The 26,462-nt window shown below is 41.7% G+C and overlaps 1 protein-coding gene across 1 annotated transcript; it reads right to left on the bottom strand.

The window, feature by feature from the left end:
- Positions 1 to 303: 303 nt before the first annotated feature.
- On the bottom strand, positions 304 to 25,300 carry ddx27 (DEAD (Asp-Glu-Ala-Asp) box polypeptide 27). Its single transcript, XM_057847123.1, has 21 exons — positions 25,105 to 25,300; positions 24,494 to 24,649; positions 21,156 to 21,215; positions 20,899 to 21,076; positions 18,336 to 18,394; positions 18,191 to 18,274; positions 18,018 to 18,123; positions 17,760 to 17,933; positions 15,487 to 15,637; positions 15,326 to 15,425; positions 15,124 to 15,265; positions 14,905 to 15,058; positions 10,697 to 10,778; positions 7,827 to 8,004; positions 7,666 to 7,772; positions 4,160 to 4,253; positions 4,001 to 4,095; positions 3,790 to 3,919; positions 1,130 to 1,223; positions 980 to 1,039; positions 304 to 897 (listed from the first exon to the last, which is right to left on the bottom strand). Exons 1-21 carry the CDS (start codon positions 25,186 to 25,188, stop codon positions 882 to 884), a joined length of 2,304 nt encoding a protein of 767 aa, XP_057703106.1. The 5' UTR covers positions 25,189 to 25,300; the 3' UTR covers positions 304 to 881.
- Between the last annotated feature and the right edge of the window lie 1,162 nt (positions 25,301 to 26,462).

The following is a 26,462-nucleotide window of genomic DNA, read 5'->3' as shown; positions in this document are numbered from 1 at the left end:
TGATTCACAACTTTAAATGACTTCCACACATAGCAAAGGTTACTAGCTAGTTATCGCAATACCCTTGTGTCCTGTTAAGTGGAGGGTAAAAAATTGGGCTAGGGCCAATTGTCCCCCAAACCCTTTAAACTTCACATTGTGTGACCTATTTTTTTTTTTTGGGGAGGGAAAAAAAAAAAAATTATCACTAGTTACTTTGCCAAGTAACTAATTACTCTTACATTCAGGTAACCGAGTTACTAACACAATTACTTTTTGGGAGAAGTAATTTGTAACTGTAATTAATTACTTTTTTAAAGTAAAATTAACAACACTGGTGGACAGTAGCTGTGTTGTGTTGAACAATTTCTGAAATAAACTATTAAAAACCTGATGAAGCTGGTGACTTCCTAGCCAATGTTACAAAAATAATTGTCAGCTTAACGTAGAAAGGCTAGCCAACGGAAATAGGAGGACCATCAAGATCTTAGACATATTCCAGCCGTACTGTCGAGGTACTTCACTGACGCACACTCAACGCTCATATTTTTCTATCATTTCAATGGTAAGCGTCACCTTTTTCCTTTTTTCACCACCTGCAATAACCTTGTTGGGACCTATGTTGGTTTCTTTTACAAGAAAATTAGCGGTGCGTCCGTTTTGCGGGAAAACAATGAAATTGCAACGCTATCATAAATCGTCATTTGTCGTTACGAGTCAAATTTTATGTCTGATGTCAAAAGGATCATATTTTGAGGTACTACTGTGTACAGTATATCAATTCTTACAAGAGGAGGAGAGGCATTTGCAATTGTTGAAAATAAACCCAACAACTCAGTCTTTGCCAATTTATTTCAAAACATCAAGTGGATCATTCACACAAAAATGCTGCCCGCCGCCGCTTACTTCCTCTTGAACCTGATGGACACACGAGAACGGCCGCAGATGTCAAAACGCGTGCGTGCCCAGAGCGGGCAGAGTTCTATCTCAAGTAACTTACCTGGAGCCACCCGAGCGCTTCCTGTCCAAACCCAGCCGTTTCCTGTCCGTCCAGGATGGCCTGTGAGGAAAAAACAAAACAAAACAGTAAGCCCACTCGGGAAACACACGGACAAAAACGCCGGGAGACGTCCGTCGCTCGCTGACTGACCCCGCTCTGTATTGTTTGAGGGCTTTGTCGCTGACATTGGTCAACTCCTTGTCAAAGGCCGACTTTCGGCCTCCTTTTCCCGTCTTCTTATTGTCTGTGGAAGGGAAAACAAGAGAGAAACCATTCAAATTTCAATTCTCAATGATGTGTGTGCCCACATATCGTCTGGTATTGATGATTTATCATCCAAACTCAAACTAGATTATTTTCACTGTGTTTTGCAAATTCAACTTTTGGCCCATGTCTTAGCATGAAAATTTCAAATCAGCGAAAGAATCCAATTTCCTACATACACAAAATTCCATACACATTTTTCATTTGTATTTATAAAAAAAGATTAAGATCTCATTTTGCCAAATGATTTTTGGGATTCATTCTGTGATATATTAGAAAACAAATATTTTATATACAATCAGGGTTCATACACTTTTTCATGGCTAAATTCAAGCACAAAAACGATGTCATTGTAATCTACAGTGGGGAGAACAAGTATTTGATACACTGCTGGTTTTCCCACTTGCAAAGCATGTAGAGGTCTGTAATTTGTATCATAAATTCTCCAACTGTGAGGGACGGAATCTAACACAAAAAAACAGAAAATCACGTTGTATGATTTTTAAATAATACATTTGCATTTAATTGCATGAAGTAAGTATTTGATACATCACAAAAATCGAACTTAATATTTGGTACAGAAACCTTTGTTTGCCATTACAGATACCAAACGTTTCCTGTAGTCCTTGACAAGGTTTGCACACACTGCAGCAGGGATTTTGGCCCACTCCTCCATGCAGGTCTTCTCCAGAGCCTTCAGGTTTCGGGGCTGCTCCCAGGCAACACGGACTTTCAGCTCCCTCCATAGATTTTCTATCGGGTTCAGATCTGGTGACTGGCTAGGCCACTCCAGGACCTTAAGATGCTTCTTACGGAGCCACTCTTTAGTTGCCTTGGCTGTGTGCTTTGGGTTGTTGTCATGCTGGAAGACCCAGCCACGACCCATGTTCAGGGCTCTCACTGAAGGAAGGAGGTTGTCAGCCAAGATCTGGCGATACATAGCCCCATGCATCCTCCCCTCAATACGGTGAAGTCGTCCTGTACCCTTGGCAGAGAAGCAGCCCCAAAAAAATGATGTTTCCTCCTCCATGTTTCACGGTTGGGATGGTGTTCTTGGGGTTGTACTCATCCTTCTTTTTCCTCCAAACATGACGAGCTGAGTTTAGACCAAAAAGTTCAATTTTGGTCTCATCTGACCACATGATCTTCTCCCATCGCTCCTCTGGATCATCCAGATGGTCAGTGGCAAACTTCAGACGTGTCTGGACATGCACTGGCTTCAGCAGCAGGACCTTACGTGCGCTGTAGGATTTTAATCCATGACGGCGTAATGTGTTTCCGATGGTTTTCTTCGAGACTGTGGTTCCAGCTCTCTTCAGGTCATTGACCAGGTCCTGCCGTGTAGTTCTGGGCTGATCCCTCACCTTCCTCATGATCAGTGATGCCCCACGAGGTGAGATCTTGCATGGAGCCCCAGAACGAGGCAGATTGACCGTCAACTTGAACTTCTCCATTTTCTAATAATCGCTCCAACAGTTGTTACCTTCTCACCAACCTGCTTGCTTATTTTCCTGTAGCCCATCCCAGCCTTGTGCAGGTCTATTATTTTATCCCTGATGTCCTTACACAGCTCTTTGGTCTTGGCCAATGTGGAGAGGTTGGAGTTTGTTTGTTTGAGCATGTGAACAGGTGTCTTTTATACAGGTAACAAGTTCAAACAGGTACAGTTACTTCCGGTAATGAGTGGAGAACAGGAGGGGTTCTTAAAAAAGAACTAAGAGCCGAAATATTTTCCAGTTGGTAATGTATGTCATACACTTAAATACAAATTTATTATTCAAAAATTATACAATGTGATTTTCCGGATTTTTGTATTACATTCCGTCTCTCACAGTTGAAGAGAACTTATGATACAAATTAGAGACCTCTACATGGCTTGCAAGTGGGAAAACCAGCAAAATCGGCAGTGTGTCAAATACTTGTTCTCCCCACTGTATCTGAGGCAATGCATGAGCGGGTCATTCCGTGCATGTGTTAAATGCGTCAAATATTTTAACGTGAGCAATTTAATTACCCCCTGTTAACGCGATAAATTTGACAGCACAAATAATGTTTACCTTTTAAGACCTACAACTGTTTCAATTCGTGGATCCCCTTAAGGTGCACCACCACAACATGTAGGCGCATCCACATTTTTCGTTTGCATCACCTTCAACGCCATACTTTTAATCACTCCCCATAATATTAATGAGAACAGCCTCTAGACATTGAAGATAGATTACATTATGATTGACACATTTGTGCCTTTGATTGTAGAGCTACAGAGCCTTCACGCGCAAGATCAAAGCTACAAACCCGTTAATCATCATTAACTTAAAGTAGCAAATTCCAGCTGCCTCCTGACCAAGAAAAGCAGCAGGAGAAAGAGTGAGAGGTTGTACCAGTTGGGTGGCAGTTTTTACAATTTTTCTATTTAATTTTCATTCATTAAAATTTCTTTATCCTTTTTGTAATAGTTAAAAAAAAACAACTACTACATTTTAATATTTAAATTGGAATTTGCGATAATTTTTGTAATGAAAATAAAAAGGTAATCCGTTTCTGACCTTTCGGGGGCGCTTCGTTGTGGTCGTCGTCGGCCATTGCCCTGGCCCTCTTGGGTCGTCGCTGTCGCTTCGCAGCTCGCTCGGCGAACATCTGTGCCTTGAGGATTTCGAACTGAGAGCGCTCCTCGGCCTGCTCCGGACACCGGCTCAGGTTTAGTACATAATACGTGCGTAGACGTCCATGTATACAAGAGAGGGAGTTTACGTTTACCGTCATGTCTTTCTTTTTCTTGCCACTCTTGATGAACTTGTCACGCTTCTTCTTCCCTCGTAGAGCCAAGTCAAATTCCTGCAGCGCCTTGTTGACTGCGCGCAAACGAGCCGTTAGGGGGCCAACGGCGCTGTGGTGGTCTTATGTGAGCGTACTTACTGCGAATCTGCTTCCTTTCCTGCTGCGTCTGGAACCAAACCCGTTGAGGCTCGTTGGAGGCGGTGCCATCCAGACGCTTTTGGGCCACACTCAACTACAAACAATCATAGACATCATTACAATTGACGTGTCATGTCATTCTTTGCGCGACGCCTTATCAGAGGGGGCCGAACTTCAATTAGTAATAGTTAGAGGTGTGCAAAATTTCCGATTCTTAGATTATTCCGATTCGGCCGTGGAAGATTCGAGAACGATTCACAAACATCCAAATTCCGATTATTGAAATATGCCAAGTAAAGCGGAAGTACAACACACTCAGCGCGCCGCGCGGTCTTTGGGACGGAACGGAGCGAGAGTAGCTAAACATTATGCTTCTCATTAACCGGCCCCTCGGGTAATGCCAACGCTCAACTCACGGCTCTAGCTCAACTCATGCCACGAGATAAAAAAACACAACAACATACCTGACTGCTGCCGAAAAGCTGCTACAAGTACAGCTAAGCTACATAATGTTACGGTAGATATCATTTATATAGGACTAGATGGATTATAGACTCGGTAGCGGTAGCAGCACATCTGCAAAAAGCTAGATGCGGGCGTTAGTAAACGGCCGCCATTTTAAAGCAGTAAACTTCCCTGCAATGCTGTTGTAGCGAACCTTTCAAGCAAACCTAATTAACTTTTTATCTAAAATACTCCTAAATCGGTAAAATATTGACTTGAATCTATCTTTAAAATAGTTTTAAAACTTTCACATGTCAAAAGTAGACAAAAGGGAAATTATGGAATAACGGGAGCAATTTTAACAACTTTAACGGTTGATTCACAACATTAAATTAATTGAATGTAGTTTAAAGCTGCTGATACAGAATGGGGACTGGAGTTTTTTTACTTAATGTTATTTTTCTATATTTGTTTACTGCTATATGTTAACTTGATACTGAAATAGTAGTTTGGTTTAGCCTGAGAGTATTTTTGAACAATTTTGGAACTAATGTACAAAACTTTATTAAAAAAAAAAAAAGGAGGGGGGTGCATCAATAATCGTTTTATAATCGAATCGGAGCCTCTGAATCGTAATCGTAATCGAATCGTTAGGTGCCCAAAGATTCCCAGCTCTAGTAATAGCCGAAGACTGCACACGCTCATGTCAGATTTAAGCTTGGATTTACTTACCATTGGATTTAACTGCGAAAGCTGTGCCACATACAAATAGGAAGGATTGTCTCAGGAGTGATTTGTTTGAGGATTCAAGGTAAATATTATATTTTTCGTACCATGCATGCATGATTGAAGCATTTATTCGCAGGAATTTTCTTCTTTGTTTACACGTGGAGGCGGCTAATTTTCATAACTGACTAGCCTCATAGTTTACTTTTAACAAAGAATAGAGACTGTTTTACGTCCATATCTATAAAGAATTCAGGGATTTAAGCATTTATTCACAAGAATTTTGACCAGAAAAGCTCCTTTTACGGCAGGCGGCCGCTAGCCTCATTCGCTAACATAGTAGCATTGTACTTCGTCAATATACATAAAAATAAACGCTAACTGCACAGTTTCTTTGCTTTTAACCAAGAATCGAGACCGTTTTACGTCCATATCTATCAAGAATTCGGGGATTGAGCATTTATTACGCCAGGCGACCGCTAGCCTCATTCATTAACATAGTAGTATTGTACTTCGTCAATATACGTAAAATAAACGCTAACTGCACGTTTTTTTTGCTTTTAACCAAGAATGGAGACTGTTTTACGTCCATATCTATGAAGAATATGGGGATTTAAGCATTTATTCACAAGAATTTTTGCCAGAAAAGCTCCTGTTACGCCAGGCGGCCGCTAGCCTCATTCGCTAATAGTATACAGTGTATAATGATAATAAAGGGCTATTCTATTCTATAAGTTGTGATTGTGTATAGAAGTTATTAATAATCTTTACATATTATTTATAATTGAGTCTGCATGTTTTCCTCAAGTAATAAGTTTCTGATGTTAAATTGATTTATTAGCTGTTGAAAACTAGTAAATCCCCCTCAAAAAATAAGTTACTATTTTGGTCAAAAACTTATACATAGGGCTAACGTTATGTTAGCGAGGTAAAGTAATGTTAATCTTATTCATTAGCGCTACGTTAACTTATTTTTTCCTTGTCCCTAGTATCGCTCCTATGCTCTTGTGCCTTCGGTGGAGCGGGGGCTATGCGGGCGGGTCGCACGGTGGAACCCTGCTCAGATTTCGGGGGGTGTCATTGGTCCCAGGGTCCAGCCGGGGATGCGGAATCGTCAGCGGGGCCGCGGGTAGCCGGGGCGGGCGTGGTAGTGTTATACAAGCGCAGTCTTGCAGTGAATCACAGACTTCATAATGTATTGACGGGACACGGGGCCGATTCATAGGGGGCCTATCTCCGTCAAAGCTGACCGTGTGGAAACACAAAGAGCTTTTTCTGTTGAAAATTCTTGTGAATGAATGCTTAAATCCCTGACTTCTTTATAGATATTGATGTAAAACAGTCTCGATTCTTGGTTAAAAGCAAAAAAAAAAAAAAAACTTGCAAGGTAGCATTTATTTTACGTAAATATTGTGAAGTATAATGCCAATGTTGTTGCGGCAAATTTCTCCCATTGATTTTTTTCAAAACGTTTCAAAATGCATGTACGGTACAAAAAATATAATAGTTACCTCGAATCCTCGAACAAATCACTCCTGAGACAATCCTTCCTTTTTGTATGCGGTACAGCTTTCGTACTTTTTCAACCTAGATCTGGCGTTAGATCTCCGCATGTGACCGACTGCTAATAAATAATAATAAAATTTGAAAAAATAAAATAAATGAAACGGAATGTTAGTCGAATAGGGAATGCGTCATGTCAATACATTATGAAGACTATTAGTGAACACATGAAACAGTGTTGGCCTTGGTCTCCAACTTGAAAAGCTCTCACCCTTTTGACATTTTCTGCTTTTTCTTGGGTGCCTTTCTCTTTGCTTTCGTCGGCTTCTTCATCGTTACTTCTATATTCATGTGTGGTTGAAATCAAATGTATCCACCGCCCTCGTTTTTGCCTGTACGCACGTGACGTCAGTGCGTTGTGCCGCATTAAAAGTAGTCCAGGCAAAATGTCATGCTTAGAGCTGGTAAAATAAAACTATTCCACGAGGTGGAGAAAATTCCTCAGATCAACTTCTAAAACTAAGTTGCTGGAATTATTCGAGTAACTAATCTTGCACTAATTTTATGAGGGGGGGGAAAAATCATAAAACAAAACTGAAAAACAAGTGTACCGAACCAAACAAGCGCTTTGAGTACCTTGAGAGGTAGAAAAGCGCTATACAAGTAGAATTTACATGCAAAACAAACGTTTCAATACATCCATGTGAACCGTTACACCCTTGTCCCTACACTATCAACAATATTGTCAAGTCAAATTGAAAACAAATTTATGGTGACCAAAGACAACTGAGTATGGCTACTTTTGCCAAGTGTGGGCGCAAAACAAGTCTGACCTTGGCCTCAGAGGCAGCCATTTCCCTCTCTTCTTTCTCCAGGGTGAGCACGGCATACACGTCTTTCTCCAGTTTGGAAATGAGGTCCCGGAATTTGAGGACGACGTCTGAAAGACAGCAGTTGAGCAGGACGATGGGCGGAAGGCGGCGAGGGTACGTACCTGTGGGAAGCACACGAGCCTTGACGGCGCTCTTGGCCGACTTGACCACCTCCTTGAGCATTTTCCTCTCCGACTCACCGACCAACGAGACGGAACGGCCCGTGCGACCCGCTCGCGCCGTACGCCCCACGCGGTGGACGTAGTGCTTCGCCGTTGACGGCATGGTGAAGTTGATCACCTGGCGTGAGGGAGCGAGTTCAAGGTGCTATGAAATGGTGTGCATGTCAAAAAATTGAAAATGACTACACTAATGTCGCAGAGATGTAATGCCACTTGCTGTAGATATTCATTTTGGGGCATTTTTGGGTCACCTAATGCTGCCAATGAGACATCCCTTTACGACAGGGCAGATGAATGTTCATTCACCCCTCAGAGTCAAAAGAGATTGGATGTCTTGAGCTGTCAATGGCAACCAATGAAGGCCCTATAAAGACTAAAACAAAAGGTTTTCCATGGTTTTTGGACTCTTCATGATTTTTAACATGGTTTTGTTTTTGTTTTTTTTAGTTCTTTGCCGTTTTTTATCTTCAGTTTTCACAGGATTTTGTTTTTGTTTTAACCTTTTATCAGTTTTCACATTTTGCAGATTTTACTTTCTACTGCGTTTTATGCTTTGCAAAGCATCCCCACAAAAGTAAATTTGTAAAGTAAAAGTAAATTCAAATCAGTGTTTTTTAATATTAATATTTTTAAAATTTTATAGCGGTCTTGTTTTCGTCAATGATGACGATAACAAAAACATTTTGTCAACGAACAATGTTTTCATGACGATGACGTGACGTTGACAAGCTAAAAACTTGGGAGAAAATCTTGGGAGACCAAAAAACAAGGCGAATGCCAGTTGTCATCTGACGAGATGAAAACGAGATGAAAATTCACCATAATTTCAGTCATAGGTTCACAATGTGTGACATTTTCTTATTGTATGTGTAGTTAGCACTAAGCCTGTCGCAATATGCAATAAGTCTATTTATCGCACGGTATATAAAAATGCGGCGGTAATTTTCATGGCTGCGTTTTATTGCTGTGTGCGTGCATACATTTGTGTGTGCATGTTGATGGCATATGAGACCCCAGTTCCTTTCATAGATGATTATTGGTCATCAACACGCCTTAGAATTAAAGTTCAACATACAAAATAATGAAACCCAATAACCCATCTATATTAAACACTGTAAAACGTTAGCATTGCTGCATTGAGGCCAATGGGGAAAAAAAGACAACCTACTAACCACTTTAGCCTGCTATAAAACATTGGCAGTCTTCTACAAAACGCAAATTTGCGGTTAAAAGGTGACACTTCGAACATTAAAAAAAAATCACTGGTTAACAGCATTTGCAAACAGAAAAATGAGAAAAAATCTATTACTGACAGCACATGCATGACAAAAACAGAAGTGCACTTTTTTTTCGGAGTGTAAAGTTTACAGTTAGCGGCTTAGTGAACGTACTTTCAGTGAACATTTCAAAATAAAAGCATGTCATGTTCAACATATAAATAACGATTTCTGGAGTTAATCCCGCATACTTCATGTTCTACTATAAGAATAGCTTTAAAATGACACCCTTTATGAAAAATGATTGGCAGTGAATAATTTGGCTTGAAATTTGCTAACGTACACTTTGCAGAACAAGATGACAGTCATTCTGGATCAAATACTGTATTGTGAAAACACTCACTGTTGGACTGATTGACAGAGAACAAAAATGGCATTGGGTTTCTCATCTATTTCATTATTCTGCTCTTGACCAGCTTTCAAATGACTCATTATGCATCGTGTGTGTGTGTGTTTTTAATATTTATAATTTTTAATATAGTTTGTGTTTAATTTAAGAATAACATTTTATTGCACTGAATGAGTGATTTATTATGATGTATTTTCACTACATTAGTGGTTGAATTGGTTAAATAAAATTGCCAATAATATCACATATCAGCAATAATTTATGAGACAATATATCACCTATTAAAATTTGTTATCGCGACAGGCCTAGTTAGCACTCATTGTAGCAGTGTTTGGTTTTGTCACTCATGTGACGTGCTGCGCCCCCCCAGCCCCACACATACGCTTACTCACCGGTGTCCTTTCCAGGAGCCTGGAAGCTAGTATTGTTAGCATAGAGTGGGGGTGCATTAGAATTATGTGTGGTGTCGTTTTAAACTCTAGGAAAACTTTTTACATAGAGTTGGTGGGGTGCAGGTGATTCAAATTAAATAAAAAATAATGTACTTTTCCTGCTGTGTGTGTATTATCATCACAAAGATGGTGATGTCCTTGTACACTCAACAAATATGTGCTCGTCTTTCAATGTTCATTTGAAATTGTTGGAAACTAAAACATTGGAAGTTTACAGACAAAAACATCTTGAGTAATTGTCGACTAAAACCAGACAAAGAAGAACACATTTTGAAATGACTAAAATATGACTAAGGCTAATAAGTATTTACGTCCAAAAGACTAAGACGAAAAATAAAAGGGCTGCCAAAAACAACACTGTTTGATAGTTATTCCACGACAAAAACAAATCATGCTTAGTTTTCTAGTGCTGCGGTAGCTAGCTTGCAAGCAAGCACGTGTTGACACAACGCTCACACGGCAACAAGAGTATAGCGCACCTTAGCATAGCATGCTAGTGAAATATTTTGTTTGGAGATTTAGTGGGCGGGGCCAAGGTAGCTGAATGAGGAATGGTAAATGGTGTTACACTTGTATAGCGTCTTTCCACCTTTTAAGACTCATTCAGATATAATTTTACTATTAAACCTTTTCTGTCACTTTCGTTGGATGGATTTGTGTCCAAAATATGCCCTATAGTCAACTGCTTTAGTATTTCATAGCTCCTTAAACCAGCGATCGGCAGCTTCTCACCGTTTGGACGCCATCAATGTCTAAACCTCTGGCCGCGACGTCTGTGGCCACCAAGATGTCGATCTGGTCGTCCTTGAAACGCCTGCGATTTGGAAAAGGTGTCATAAGCTGGCTTCCCTTCCATAAAATGCACCTCCGTTTCCTACAGTCAACTTGATTGGTGGACACTACGCAGTGTTTCCACAGCCTGAGGCAAGTTCCAGTTCAAATTTTTAATGCCATTTGAAATTCAAGACTGACTACATAAATAATATTAGAAAAAAAATATACATATAAATGGAAAAATACAACAACCAAAAACAAAAACTTTTTTTTTTAAATATGGAGAATGAATGAATGAATGACACGTCTCTACAACATCGCGTGGACATCGGGGACAGTGCCTCTGGATTGGCAGACCGGGGTGGTGGTCCCCCTTTTTAAGAAGGGGGACCGGAGGGTGTGTTCCAATTATAGAGGGATCACACTCCTCAGCCTCCTTGGTAAAGTCTATTCAGGGGTGCTGGAGAGGAGAGTCCGCCGAGAAGTCGAATCTCGGATTCAGAGGAGCAGTGTGGTTTTCGTCCCGGCCGTGGAACAGTGGACCAGCTCTACACCCTCGGCAGGGTCCTCGAGGGTGCATGGTAGTTCGCCCGATCAGTCTACATGTGTTTTGTGGATCTGGAGAAGGCGTTCGACCGTGTGCCTCGAGTAGTCCTGTGGGGGGTGCTCCGGGAGTACGGGGTACCGAGCCCCTTAGTAAGGGCTGTTCGGTCCCTGTACGACCGGTGTCAGAGTTTGGTCCGCATTGCCGGCAGTAAGTCGAATTCGTTCCCAGTGAGGGTTGCACTCCGCCAAGGCTGCCCTTTGTCACCGATTTTGTTCATAATTTTTATGGACAGAATTTCTAGGCGCAGCCGAAGCGTTGAGGGGGTCCGGTTTGGTGACCTCAGCATTGAATCTCTGCTTTTTGCAGATGATTTAGTGCTGTTGGCTTCATCAAGCCGTGACCTCCAACTCTCACTGGAGCGGTTCGCAGCTGAGTGTGAAGCTGTTGGGATGAAGATCAGCACCTCCAAATCCGAGACCATGGTCCCCAGTCGGAAAAGGGTGGAGTGCCCTCTCCGGGTCGGGGATGAGATCCTGCCCCAAGTGGAGGAGTTCAAGTATCTTAGGAGGGAGCGGGAGATCGACAGGCGAATCAGTGAGGCGTCTGCAGTAATGCGGACTCTGCACCGGTCTGTAGTGGTGAAGAAGGAGCTGAGCCGAAAGGCAAAGCTCTCGATTTACCAGTCGATCTACGTTCCTACCCTCACCTATGGTCACGAGCTTTGGGTCGTGACCGAAAGAACAAGATCTCGGATACAAGCGGCCGAAATGAGTTTCCTCCGCAGGGTGTCCGGGCTCTCCCTTAGAGATAGGGTGAGAAGCTCGGTCATCCGGGAGGGACTCGGCGTCGAGCCGCTACTCCTCCGCGTAGAGAGGAGCCAGCTGAGGTGGCTCGGGCATCTGGTTCGGATGCCTCCCGGACGCCTCCCTGGAGAGGTGTTCCGGGCATGTCCCACCGGCGGGAGGCCCCGGGGACGACCCAGGACACGCTGGAGAGACTATGTCTCTCGGCTGGCCTGGGAACGCCTTGGGATCCCGCCGGAGGAGCTGGTTGAAGTGGCTGGGGAGAGGGAAGTCTGGGCTTCCCTGTTAAAGCTGCTGCCCCCGCGACCCGACCCCGGAACAAGCGGAAGATGATGGATGGATGGATGGATGGATGGATGGATGGATGGATGGATGGAGAATGAAAATTTTAAATATAAAAAAATTAAAGTAAAAATAGAATATTAAAAAATATACAATATTTTTAAAAAATACGAAATGTCATTGAAAATATGAAAAAAATATATTTAAAAATATTTTTTTAGGCTTTTCAAATTTTTAACTGTACCGTGGTACCTCGACGATAACTTCGACGCACGATCTTTTCGACATCCGGCGTAAAATTTGACACGCCATTTGTTTCTACGTCCGACAACATGCCAAAATATGGTTTATAACAGTGACAGTTTGTTTTCCCGCAAGACGGACGCACGGCGGATTTTTTTGTGAGAGAAATCAACATAGGCTCCAAGGTTAGTGCAGGAGGTGAATAAAAGGAAAAAGCTGACGCCTATCATTGAAATGAAGATGGAAATGATAGAAAAATATTAGCATGGTGTGCGTTCGACAATACGGCCGTAGAATGTCTACGACCTCGACGGTCCTCTTCCAACCTCCGTTTGCCAGTCTTCATGAGTTAAGGTGACAATTACTGTTGTGGTAACGTCGCCAAAGAAATCGCCCTTCCTCAGGTTTTTACTCCATTATTGCAGAACATTTGCAATACAACACGCCTAATGTCCGCTGCAGTTCACGCTAATAACAACATAATATTAAAAGTAGAGATGTCCCGATCGATCGGGTCCGATCACGTCATTTTCAAAGTATCGGAATCGGCAAAAAGATATCGGCCGGCCATGCCTTTTTTTTAATACATATACAGTACTGTGCAAAAGTTTTAGGCAGGACACCTGCCTAAAACCTTTGCACAGTACTGTATATTTTTATTATATTATGTATATACAGGATATACTGTATGTATATATTTTCCCCAAGTGGAAGCTTCCATGATCCTAATAAATTTAATAATTAAAAAAATATATATACAGTACTGTGTAAAAGTTTTAGGCAGGTGTCCTGCCTAAAACTTTTGCACAGTACTGTATATATTTTAATTAAATCATTTTCTAATTGTATTTAACGTCACAAACATAATATGTTACACTCATCCAGAGTCTTTAGTTTAGGCTTAAGGTAAGGTTATCAAATTCATCCCGATAACGGCAGCAATTAATTTTTAAAAAAATGTGTCACGTTAAAATAATTACCGCAATTAATGCATGCGCTGCATGACCCTCTCACTAATTGTTGTGCTCAATCTGTAATGACACCATTTTACCTATTTAGAGAGATTAAAGGCAGCGCAAAATGAGTAGAGTGAGCTTTGGCAGCCTTTGGAGCCTTTTATTAACTGGCTAAAGCCTTGCAATCCCTCTCCCTATGATTAGAAATATCATGGGAAGCAATGTGGGGAAGCAAGGTTGCAACTGATCATTGTCTTGATACCTTATGTTATTTCTCAACGCAGAGAAGATATAGCAATTGGTAGCACGTTGCACAGTCATGGTTCCACTTCCCATCATGCATTTGGGATGGCCACAGTATCATTTACTGAAAGCTCAACAAATACACTAGATGGCAATATTTAGTCACAATATACAAAGTCACAAGTCTTTCTATCCGTGGATCCCTCTCACAGAAAGAATGTTAATAATGTAAATGACATCTTGAGGACTTATTGTCATAATAAACAAATACAGTACTTATGTACTGTATGTTGAATGTATATATTAGTCCGAGTTTTATTCTTTTTTTTTCTTAATGCATTGCCAAAATGTATATGATCGGGAAAAATTATCGGGAATGATTGGAATTGAATCGGGAGCAAAAAAAAGCAATCGGATCGGGAAATATCGGGAACGGCAGATACTCAAACTAAAACGATCAGGATTGGATCGGGAGCAAAAAAAACATGATCGGAACAACCCTAATTAAAAGAGAAAGTAAATCTCTACCGCACCTATCTCACTGTCACGTCAGCCACGCGGTGCGGTCAGGTACAATACGCAAAAAACATCCGCCTCATTAGAACCTGATTCTTTACATTATTACAGGAATTATTATTATTACTATTGCGATTTTTTTGTATAATCTATTTGTTTTGCTATGTGTAATTGCCATTTGTAATAGTACCGGCAGTATTTACTCAGGATTTAGTGTAGGTTTTCGGGCTGTGAAATGAACTAATGGAATTATTATGTATTCTTGTGGGAAAATCCTGCTCGACATACAACCATTTTGACTTATGAACAAGGTCCTGGAACGAATTAACTTTGTATGTCGAGGTACCACTGTATTTTTCAAATAAATTAAATAAAGTTTTAATCAATACACTTTTTAATACACTTACGTATTCCTTCAATCCTTTATATTCTTTAACTACCAAAAAATGCAGCCTCCTACTTCAAATGGATTGAATGTGTACTAGTGATAAACTCATTGTTAGGAGGGAGCATCTTGGCTGGAGGAAAAACAAATTGGATTTTTTGAAGTCATTGGCTGTCAACGAGTTCGCTTACCTGAGATTCTCCAGTCTCTGGTTCTGGCTGAGTTCCCCGTGCAGCTCACCGACCTTGAGGCCCATGAGTCCCAGCAGAATGTGCAGTCTGTGTGCTTGCTTCCTGGTCTGCGTGAAGACCATGGCGTGGTCCTGGAAACTTCTGGTGAGCAGAGCTGCGGTCGAGCCGCGGTCAGAGACGGCTTTCGTTTCAGACGGGGCGCCGTCACAGGCTACCCACCCGCCAGCACCGCCTCGCGGTCGCCCTCTCGTCCGGCCCGGATACGCACAAACTCCTGCCGCAGGTATGGCGCCACGTCCGTGTTGCTGTTGACGAAGATGCGGACGGGCTTCTTCAGCGACACCGCCGCCAGTTCCTTCACCTGTCGATCAAATAGCGAGTTAGCAGGTTAGCCGCGCGCTACGCTCCCAACAGAGTCTACCTCCTCGGTCATGGTGGCGGAGAAGAGCATGGTTTGTCTGGTGTAAGAACACATCCTGATGATCTCTTTCATTTGCTCCTCAAAGTACTCGTCCAGCATCCTGAGAAACAGAACAACACAGTCGTTAGCTCGCTCACCAGCCGCGCTCTCTCCCTGCCTACCTGTCGGCTTCGTCCAGGATAAGGATCTCGATGTGCGCCAGCTCAAAGCTGGGTGTATTGTGGAGATGGTCGATGAGGCGCCCGGGAGTGGCGATCAGGACATCCGGACTCGCCCTCAACGCCGCCTCCTGAGACTTCAGGTCCAGGCCGCCTAAAAAAAAACACGCCACAAGAACGCTAGGAGGCTACAGAAACTACTTACTAATTAGCCCCACCCCCTTTTTTAAAGTATTAAATACAATTTTTTAAAATCAGGACATAGATTACCTTATTAACCATTTACATTAATCAGGAATCATTTACAGAATTAAAAAAATGGAAATGTAATAATGAAAAAAGAATAATTGCAATTCACTCTTTAGTGATAAAAAGAAATCCAGTCACATGGTGACCAATCCTCATTTGGTTGTAAATGTCATGTGACACAAAAAAGCATGTTTATTTCATAATACACGCGGTATTTTATGCTCCTGAATGATATGGACCGCTTGGATGTGTGTGGAAGCGATCGCTATATTTATTCAGTTTTTTTTAATCCCGCGCCATGAAAATGAGTGACTTCCGGCTTCGGTCTTGCATTGAGGAGGACGGCACTGTGACGTGTACGGATGAAGGCGTCCTCTTCACTATACAGCCGTACTGTTGTGTATGAGGACTAAGGATTCAGCTGATTTTGCGGATTAATACGTTTATTTTTCGCATCACGCCAGCCAAACGGCTGCAGAAAAATCTTACTGTATGAGGGACAGGCGTGTGCGCCTTTTTGGATTTTCAAAAGGTTCCTATTCACCGTGGATATTGGCCAAAACAAGCCCTACTACAGTGGGACCATTGGATTTGCGAGGAAGTGAGTAAACATCTTGTTTTGTATTATGTCAAATACGAATACAGCGATTACAAAGTAAACACTACAAACTTTCTTTAAATAAAGGACTACTTACGTTTGATCACTGATAGGCATGTAAAAAGCTCTCCTCATGCACATTAGCTGCACAACAACTGCAGCCGCCCTCCTCCGGGGAACGAGCTGTACATTGCTCTCCGCCGGGCGGTTTGCCGATCCGCGAAGACAATCGACAACCCAGTCGTCATGTCAAATAATCCGGGCTAGTTATGTGTGATTTTCCGCTTCGAAGACTTTGAAACATCACTCGGTTCGGGTTAGCATGTCGGCTAGCTGTCATGCCTCTTGGTTTGTTTACATTCTCCAAAACCGGGGAAGGGAAATGACAAATCCGATTTTGGTGGCATAAAATATCGTTCGGGAGGTGCGACAGTAAAGGTGAAGTCGACAGTTTTGACCATTATGGAGTAATTTTGCCATGTCGTCCTGAATAAGTGCATTTTTATTATTTCATATTCCATTTAGCACAAGACTGTTATTTGTCATGACCATGCCATATATTTAGCAATTGGGGAAAATACTTGGATAAAAAGAATATCCAGTAAAAATATTGAAGAGACAGAAACAATGACATTTTGCAGCTCTCGTCTCGTTTTCCTCGTTCTGAATAGTTCCCCCTCGACGGGCTGACTGGTCCTTCTCAAGCCATTTATTTAGCTATTGGGGAAAAATACTTGGATAAAAAGAATATCCTGTAAAAATATAGGAGTAGAGAGACTGAAACAATGACATTATGCGGCTCTCTTTGTCGCGTTTTCCTTGTTCTGAATAATTCCCCCTCAATGGGCTGAATAGTAAAACCGATGAGCCCAGTCTCCCGCTGACGTCATCCACCTATTGGGGACGCTAGAGCCCTATAATGGTAGGCGTGGCTAACCGGCAGATTAAAAGACTAATTTCTCGTCATCTGCGCTTTGCTAAATCTTTGTATATAGTCGAATCGTCTCAAAATATGATGAATCTTATTCACATATTAATGCTATTTAAGACTTTTTTTTCTCCTGTCGTATGCTCTTTAAACACTTTTATCATTAGTAGACATCCAATCCATTTTAAGTGGGAGTGTTGGCAGGGAACAAATTATGCTATTTACTGCCACCCTGCCATTTCAAATAGATTGGACGTCGACTACTAGTGATACTCATTTCTGACGGCAAAAGCATGAAAAGACCTTTCGTGGCCCCTGCCAACATGGCCTCAGGGTGGCCATGTTGGTAAGGCAAGGTTCCCATCAAAGTCGATGCATTGACATTAATATCAAGTCCTAACTAGCTTATGTCTCTTTTTTGCTTCAAATGGATAGGATGTCCACTAGTGACGCAGAAGGACAAAATGAGAACGAGAGAGACACGCGGGTACGAAGTCGTACCGACGGCCAGGCAGACTGTGATGGAGGTGAACTGTGCCAACTGGCGCGCCACTGAGTGTACTTGGATGCCCAGCTCTCGGGTGGGAACCAGAACCAGCACACGGGTCACCTGCGACGTCCTGGGCTTGTACACCAAGCGCTCCAACACGGGCAACATGAAGGCGGCTGTCTTCCCTGAACAAATGCAAGGAACCCGTTTGGATCATTTTAGCCATCATTCACCTCATTTTTACTCATGTACTACTCTGGTCTGCCTACCTGTGCCAGTGGCGGCGCAGGCGCAGAGATCTCGGCCCAAGAGCCCCACGGGGACGCATGCCTTCTGGATGGGTGTGGGCTGCTTGAAGCCCAGCGCCGCAATTGCCTGCAAGGGTCGGAAGGTGTGAGCGGACGGCCTCGATCGGCCAGCACAGCTAGCACGGCGCTCTTACCTTTAAGATCGGTCTGGACAGGTTCATGTCGTCAAAATTGAGCGCCTCGTCAAACCGTGATGCGTCTTCGTCGAACGACTGCGCCTGGACATGTGCCTGAGTGTTACCGTGGTTACTGTACCACGCCCTTTCACTACTTCCTCACCTCTTCCTCCTGGTCTGCCTCCCTCCGCTTCCCGCGTCGTGGCTTCTCCCTCAGTGTGTCTGCAGGTGGAAAACAGCGAGGCGGCCGCCGGAATTAGTGTTGCACCAATATCCTTTTTTGGCTTCCAATACCCGGCTGTGTTGTATTGGCCGATGCCAAGATTGTATAGATACCAAGTTTTAAAAAATATATATACAGTGATCCCTCCTTTTTCACAGTGAACAGGGACCAGAACCCCCCGCGAAAAGTGAAAAACTGCAAAGTAGGGTTTAATTATAGTTCCTACGCGATGCCTGGGGCAACTTGGCATACCTCCTGGATGTCGTGTAGGTCCACTCACAAGGAAAGAGAGAGTGTAGCAGGGATATGAAGCTTAATTTGCGGGTATAGAAAAATTCCCAAGAGATGTCGGAGGTTTGTAGAGGCTTTGGGTGCTCTCAAAGCGAGTAAAAACGATGGAAAGTACCAATGAAAATGACCCCGGAGATCCTGGAGATGTTTCAAGGGGACAGAGTGCTCCATTTGTGGGTAAAAGTTGTTGAAAGTCCTTGCGAGGTTTTGGAGGTTCGTAACAAGCTTTGGGTGCTCTCAAAGGGGGTAAAAAATTGAATAGTACTCCTGAATATCTCCTCGGAGGTCCTGGAGGTGTTTGGTCGGGATAGTCCTCCATTTTGGGTAAAGAAATGATAAAATAGGTTAAAATTCCCCCGGACGTTGTGGTGGTTTATTGCGGGCTCAAAGTGGGAAAAACGGAGAAAAGTACACCTGAAAATGACCTGAGAAGTTCTCTTGTTAAAATTCCCCCGTGAGACTAGAGTTAGAACAAGTTCAGATGCTCGGTGAACCTGCGATGTGTGCAGCCAATCAGGTCACGAGGTAAGTCCACTCTAATTTGTTGTATGGTTTGTCAATCAGCATAGGGGAGGCGGCGAAGGTATGCAGCCAATGACCTCATGGCATAAGGTCACTTTTATTGGTAGTCTCATCAGTTGGAGAGGCCGCAATGGTGCTCATTGGCTTAGGCGAGTCACTAGGGCAGGTACGTACAGTGGGGCAAATAAGTATTTAGTCAACCACCAATCTCCTACTAGAAAAGATTAGAGAGGCCAGTAATTGCCAACATGGGTAAACCTCAACCATGAGAGACAGAATGTGGAAAAAAAACAGAAAATCACATTGTTTGATTTTTAAAGAATACTTCCAAATTAGAGTGGAAAATAAGTATTTGGTCACCTACAAAACAAGCAAGATTTCTGGCTGTCAAAGAGGTCTAACTTCTCCTAATGAGGTCTAACGAGGCTCCACTCGTTACCTGTATTAATGGCACCTGTTTTAACTCATGATCGGTATAAAAGACACCTGTCTGTCACACTCCAAACTCCACTATGCCCAAGACCAAAGAGCTGTCGAAGGACACCAGAGACAAAATTGTAGACCTGCACCAGGCTGGGAAGACTAATTCTGCAATAGGTAAAAAGCTTGGTGTAAAGAAGAAAACTGTGGGAGCAATTATTAGAAAATGGAAGACATACAAGAGTCAGACCACTGAGAATCTCCCTCAGTCCGGGGCTCCATGCAAGATCTCACCCCGTGGTGTCAAAATGATAACAAGAACGGTGAGCAAAAATCCCAGAACCACACGGGGGGACCTCGTGAATGACCTACAGAGAGCTGGGACCACAGTAGCAAAGGCTACTATCAGTAACAGAATGCTCCGCCAGGGACTCAAATCCTGCACTGCCAGACGTGTCCCCCTACTGAAGAAAGTACACGTCCAGGCCCGTCTGCGGTTCGCTAGAGAGCATTTGGATGATTCAGAAGAGGACTGGGATAATGTGTTATGGTCAAATGAAACCAAAATAGAACTTTTTGGTAGAAACACAGGTTCTTGTGCTTGGAGGAGAAAGAATACTGAATTGCATCCGAAGAACACCATACCCACTGTGAAGCATGGGGGTGGAAACATCATGCTTTGGGGCTGTTTTTCTGCAAAGGGACCAGGACCACTGATCTGTGTAAAGGAAAGAATGAATGGGGCCATATATCGAGAGATTTTGAGTGACAATCTCCTTCCGTCAGCAAGAGCATTGAAGATGAGACGTGGCTGGGTCTTTCAGCAATACCGGCAACAGTGTGTGAAAAGCTTGTGAAGAGTTACAGAAAACGTTTGGCCTCCGTTATTGCCAACAAAGGGTACATAACAAAGTATTGAGATGAAGTTTTGGTATTCACCAAATACTTATTTTCCACCAGAATTTGCAAATAAATTCTTTAAAGATCAAACAATGCGATTTTCTGTTTTTTTTTTTTTTTCCCCCACTTTCTGTCTCTCATGGTTGAGGTTTACCCATGTTGACAATTACAGGCCTCTCTAATATTTTCAAGTGGGAGAACTTGCACAATTAGTGGTTGACTAAATACTTATTTGCCCCACTGTGCTATATTTTTAGCACTCCCCAATATCGATGACGTCATTTTAGTGCTTTATTGATAACAGTTCAAGCATGGGTGCAACACTAGCCGGGATAAAATCACAACGACAGGAAAAAAGTAAAAGCCTTACCCGCTTGGGTGAGGATCCGCTCGTCATCTGAGTTAAACTCGTCCTCTTCGTCTTCTTCATCCTCTTCGCCATCACGGCTAGGCTTCGTGTCTGCCTTTTCTTCTTCTTCTTCTTCGTCCTCCTCCGCCGCCACATCTTTTTCCCCCACCGAATCTCCTACGGGCTCCGAGGCTTTCTCCTGCGCGACCGACAAGAAGCGGAAGCTAAGTCGACAGGATGTGCCAGCTGGACTGACCGGGAGTCAGACAATCGCCTACCTGGGCTTTTCTCTTCTTGCGGACTTGCTCGATCTTCTGATCCAGAGTGGTCATACTTCTCTGCGCGACACAGTCAACATTACACAAAAATGGAAAACGCTTGCAAAATCATTTTAGCATTTATGTGGAGAAATGATGTAACTACACTGCTGGCCAAAAGTATTGGCACCCCTGCAATTCTTTAAGATAATGTTCAATTTCTCCCAGAAAATGATTGCAATTACAAATGCTTTGGTAGTAATAGCTTCATTTATTTTGCTTGCAATGAAAAAAAAAAAAAAAAAAAAAAAATTAAATCATCATTTTACACAGAACTCCAAAAATGGGCCGGACAAAAGTATTGGCACCCTCGGCCTAATACCTGGTAGCACAACCTTTAGACAAAATAATTGTGAACAACAGCTTCCGGTATCCATCAATGAGATTCTTACAATGCTCTGCTGGAATTTTAGACCATTCTTCTTTGGCTACCTGCTCCAGGTCTCTGAGATTTGAAGGGTGCCTTTTCCAGACTGCCATTTTCGGATCTCTCCGCAGGTGTTCTACGGGATTCAGGTCTGGACTCATTGCTGGCCACTTTAGAAGTCTCCATTGCTTTCTCTCAAACCATTTTCTGGTGCTTTTTGAAGTGTGTTTTGGGTCATTGTCCTGCTGGAAGACCCATGACCTCTGAGGGAGACCCAGCTTTCTCACACTGGGCCCTACATTATGCTGCAAAATTTGTTGGTAGTCTTAAGACTTCATAATGCCATGCACACGGTCAAGTACTCCAGTGCCAGAGGATGCAAAGCAACCCAAAACATCAGGGAACCTTCGCCATGTTTGACTGTGGGGTACATGTTTTTATCTTTGAAGGCCTCTTTTTTTCCTGTAAACTCTATGTTGATGCCTTTTCCCAAAAAACTCTCCTTTTGTCTCATCTGACAAGAGAACATTCTTCCAAAATGTTTTATGGCATTCTCAGCTAAGTTTAGGAAAATTCCAGCATGGCTTTTTTTTGTCTCTGGGTCAATAGTGGGCTATTCCTAGGTATCCTACCATAGAGTACCTTTTCATTCAAACGCCTACAGATAGTACGGGTTGACACTGTTGTACCCTCGGACTGCAGGACAATTGAACCTGTTTGGATGTTAGTTGAGGTTCTTTATCCACCGTCCGCACAATCTTTTGTTGAAATCTCTCGTCAATTTTTCTTTTCCGTCCACATCTAAGGAGGTTAGCCACAGTACCATTTGCTTTACACTTATTAATGACACTGTGCACAGTAGACACAAGAACATTCAGGTCTTTGGAGATGGACTTGTAGCCTTGAGATTGCCTATGCTGACTCACAATTTTGCTTCTGAAGTCCTCAGACAGTTCTTTGGTCTTTCTTTTCTCCATGCCCAATGTGGTACATACAGGGACACAGGGCAGAGGTTGAGTCAACTTTAATCCATTTGAGCTGGCTGCAAGTGTGATTTAGTTATTGCCACCACCTGTTATGTGCCACAGTTAAGTAACAGGTGCTATTAATTACACAAATTAAAGAAGCATCACATGATTTTTCAAAGGGTCCCAATACTTTTGTCCGGCCCACTTTTGGAGTTTTGTGTAAAATTACAATGATTTTTTTTTTTTTTGCATTCTCATTTGTATTTTTTTATAGCAAGCAAAATAAATGAAGATATTACTACCAAAGCATTTGTAATTGCAATCATTTTCTGGAAGAAATTGAGCATTATCTGACAGAATTGCAGGGGTGCCAATACTTTTGGCCAGCAGTGCATACTGGAGTATTTGAGTACACTTAAGAGAATTTATATCAGATTACAGATTTTAAAAACTTTTAGCGGGTAGGTTCCAAACTATTTTTGGGTCCATTTTTGAAAGCACTGAAGTACAACTAACTTTTAAGGAGTAGCTTTTGCTAACTTTTTATTTCAATTCCGGAGCCCTTTCTCCGATTATTTCTGTAGATTATTGATACTGGTCCAACTTTTACTTGTAGTATTTCCTTGTAACAACAAAATCCGTGTCAACCCTTCTGCATTTGGCAACTGCAATATTATTTGTGATTTTACCTCATTTTGGTGACTCAAGTGCCCGGCATATCAGTCTACACCTCACGTTAAGACAGGCTGCACAGGTTGTTATAATTTTGTTCACGAATGTTCAACGAAGTGATAAAAACAAACATACAAACTTTTAGGAAGATCGATTTAAGGCGTATGGCACGGTTGATCCACACTGGCGCATTGAAGCTACTAGCTGGTCGCTGATCAAAACATTCCACTTCCAACTATATATATAGGCACTTCCAGGAGTTGACGCACACCACAGAAAGTCTCGGAGTCTCATCTATGTCGTGCTGAATCCATTTTTGGAGATTCCGTGGGTTCGTGTTTTGATTTTGCAATTTTAACTTTGTCAACACACTGCTGACTTCAACCGCACTTCATGTTGTTATGTCTAAATCGGAAGTTTGGAGCAGAAATTATCAAAGATTGCGCCGCCCTTGTTTCGCTCAGGAAACTTGTCTATAGGGACAAGTCATTTTTACAGAGTAGATATTGAGAACTTTTAGAAAGTATTTCAAGAAGGCCTCTTCGGTATAGTAGTAGTAGTAGTAGTATAGTTCAGTACACTGTCAGATATCATTGTACAGGTAGTCCACGGGTTACCAACAAGTTCTGTTCCTACGCTGGCTACGTAACCCGAAATTCCGCGTAAATCGGAATTAACTCTTTAAGTAGCCCTAAATCTCAAAATAACTATCCAAAAAATGTATTGTACGTAATTGTACTGTCCTTGCCAAGATGAGCAAATCCTAGCTAGACAGCGAGATAAGCTGTAATCTTTCCCATCTCTCTGTTACTCGGCCGTGAGACTTCTTCATGGGAGCAAATGCGCTCTTCCTTGCGTGTGCCGTGCGCTCTTACTCACGTGGGTAAGTACTACCTGCTCTATGCTTTCTGCACCAAAAGCATGCATGACAAAACAGAATTCAACATTATAATCAAATACACATTTTGCTAAAAGGCAGCACAGTCAAATTAATAAAAAGGTATAAAATAAGATACTGTGAGGTACTATAAGGTACTGTTTACGGGACAAAAAAACAAACAAACAAAAAAAAGACTCCAGACAAAATGCCGACAAGACTCCAAAGTCGTTAAGTTGAAATCACGTAAGTCGCGTATGTCGCAACCCGGGACCACCTGTATATCGGTACATTTTCAAGAATTTAGGTGATTTCCAGGGAGTATTTGGAATGATTTTGCAAACTGATATATTATTTCTGTATTCGTGTAACTTAAACTTCAAACTGTTGAGTGTTTGCACGGTACAAGTTATACCTTCTTCTTGAGCTGCTTGACGACGTCAGGCGCAAGCCAGTCATCTTCAGCCTCCAGCGCATCTCGTTCGCCAAACACAAAGTCGCTGTTGAAGTATTTGGCGCCACCTTTCTGACTGCCAAACTTCTTCTTCCGGTTCAGGATGATGGTTTCATCCTGGGAATCAAGACAGCAACAAAATTGGAGGGATGTCTGAAGGTGTGGAAATGTAATTCAAACACAGGTCCCCTCTAACTCCTTGGCTGCCATTGACAGCGCTCGATGTCTGATCCATTTGAAGTAGGAGGTATAGTAACAAATTAAACAACTTTCATTCGCTCCCAGCCCTTCCACTTCAAATGGCTCTCTTAGTGTCTATTGATAAATTCATTTCAATTCCCAGCAGAAAGAGAATTGGATGTTGATCATCGAGAATTACAATTCTAACTGGATATTTACTATGTCATTTGACGTAATACTGTCAAGCCTTGTAATGTTACGAAAGAAACGTTAACATTCGATAACTTTTTGGCCCGGCCAGACCCAGACTGGCCGAGCATCGTTCTGCCTCAAGCCGACCGTAAGTGGACCTTCCCCGGGCAGAGCGTTGCTCTTTGAGCCGGCCTCCCTACCTCTTCCTCGGAGTCGCTGTCGTCTTCTTCCGGACTCTGCTCGTCGTCCTGGATGGTTCCGATAAAGCCCAGTTCCTTCAACATGGTAAACGAGTCGCTTGCCTTGAATTAATTTTATTTATAACGCCAAGCGAATGTCGCTAGTCTGCACACGTGGAGCGGCTAAACAGGAAGTTGGTGCAGTTTACTTCCGGGAGAGTTTGGACGGAGCGGAAATGTAAAAAATGTTCTCAAAACTTTAATGAAATAGAATCATTTAAGAAAACAAGTAGAATGCAGATAGACAAAACCCATTGGCAGTGTATCAAATACTTCTTCTCCCCACTGTATATATATATATATATATATTACATTATTTGCATAATAGAAAAAAAGGAAAATAATAAAAAGATTAAAAATAATGATAAAGAGAATTATTAAGAGAGTAACGAAAAATGAAAGAAAATTTCGATCAAAATAAAAAAAGATTAACTAAAAGAAAATATAGAAAATGAATTAAAAATAATCATTTTTTCATTAAAAATTAAGATATATTTTAAATATAAAAATTTAATAATAAGGAAATAATGTTTCCTTTTTTTAAACGTTTTTCTTTTTTATTTTATTGATAAAATTCCTTTTTACTTTTTTATTTTTTTAAATAATTTCTTTTTTTTAAAAATAATTTTATTTTTAACTTTTATTTTAAAATGGAAACTTTTTAAAATAATTTTTTCTATAAGACAACATATTGAAAATTAAATTAAAAAATACAAGTGAAAATGGGAAAATCCTAAATTAAATATATACAAACTGTATGTATATATATATATATATATATATATATATATATATATATATATATAAGATAATAAATAAAAAAATAGAAGAAAAACAATTAACAATTAACAAAAAAATATTTGAAAATAAAACAATATTTTGAAAATATACCAATAATAATAATAATCATAATAATAATAATAATAATGTTTATTTACTCCCAGTCCAAATGGTTTTGATGTTTAAGTCCATCAGGGCTCTGTAAAGGATTAAAAGCTCCTCAAAGCCTCTTAAATTGATTGAAATACTCACTATAAACTACCTAAATCCTTCCAAATCCACTGAAATTGTCCATTAGTCACCTAAAAAATACATAACATCTCTATAAGCGACCAAAATACTTGAACCGGAATGCTCTGGCTGTGAATGGATTGGACATCTACCGTCGTCAATGGCAGACAACGAGTAAATTGATCCTCCCTTCATCATTGCTGCTGTTTTCTACGCCAACAGCTATCGCGTGTGATGGCCTACAGCTGGAAGGGGGAGCAGAAATTCCTGGAAAGTTCTGCTCTACTTGCAGACCACCCACACTTCAA

The sequence above is a fragment of the Corythoichthys intestinalis genome, chromosome 9 (assembly GCF_030265065.1).
Source record: "Corythoichthys intestinalis isolate RoL2023-P3 chromosome 9, ASM3026506v1, whole genome shotgun sequence".
Lineage (NCBI taxonomy): Eukaryota > Metazoa > Chordata > Actinopteri > Syngnathiformes > Syngnathidae > Corythoichthys > Corythoichthys intestinalis.
The sequence above is the reverse complement of the archived record's forward strand: the minus strand, read 5'-3'. Positions and strand labels throughout refer to the sequence as shown.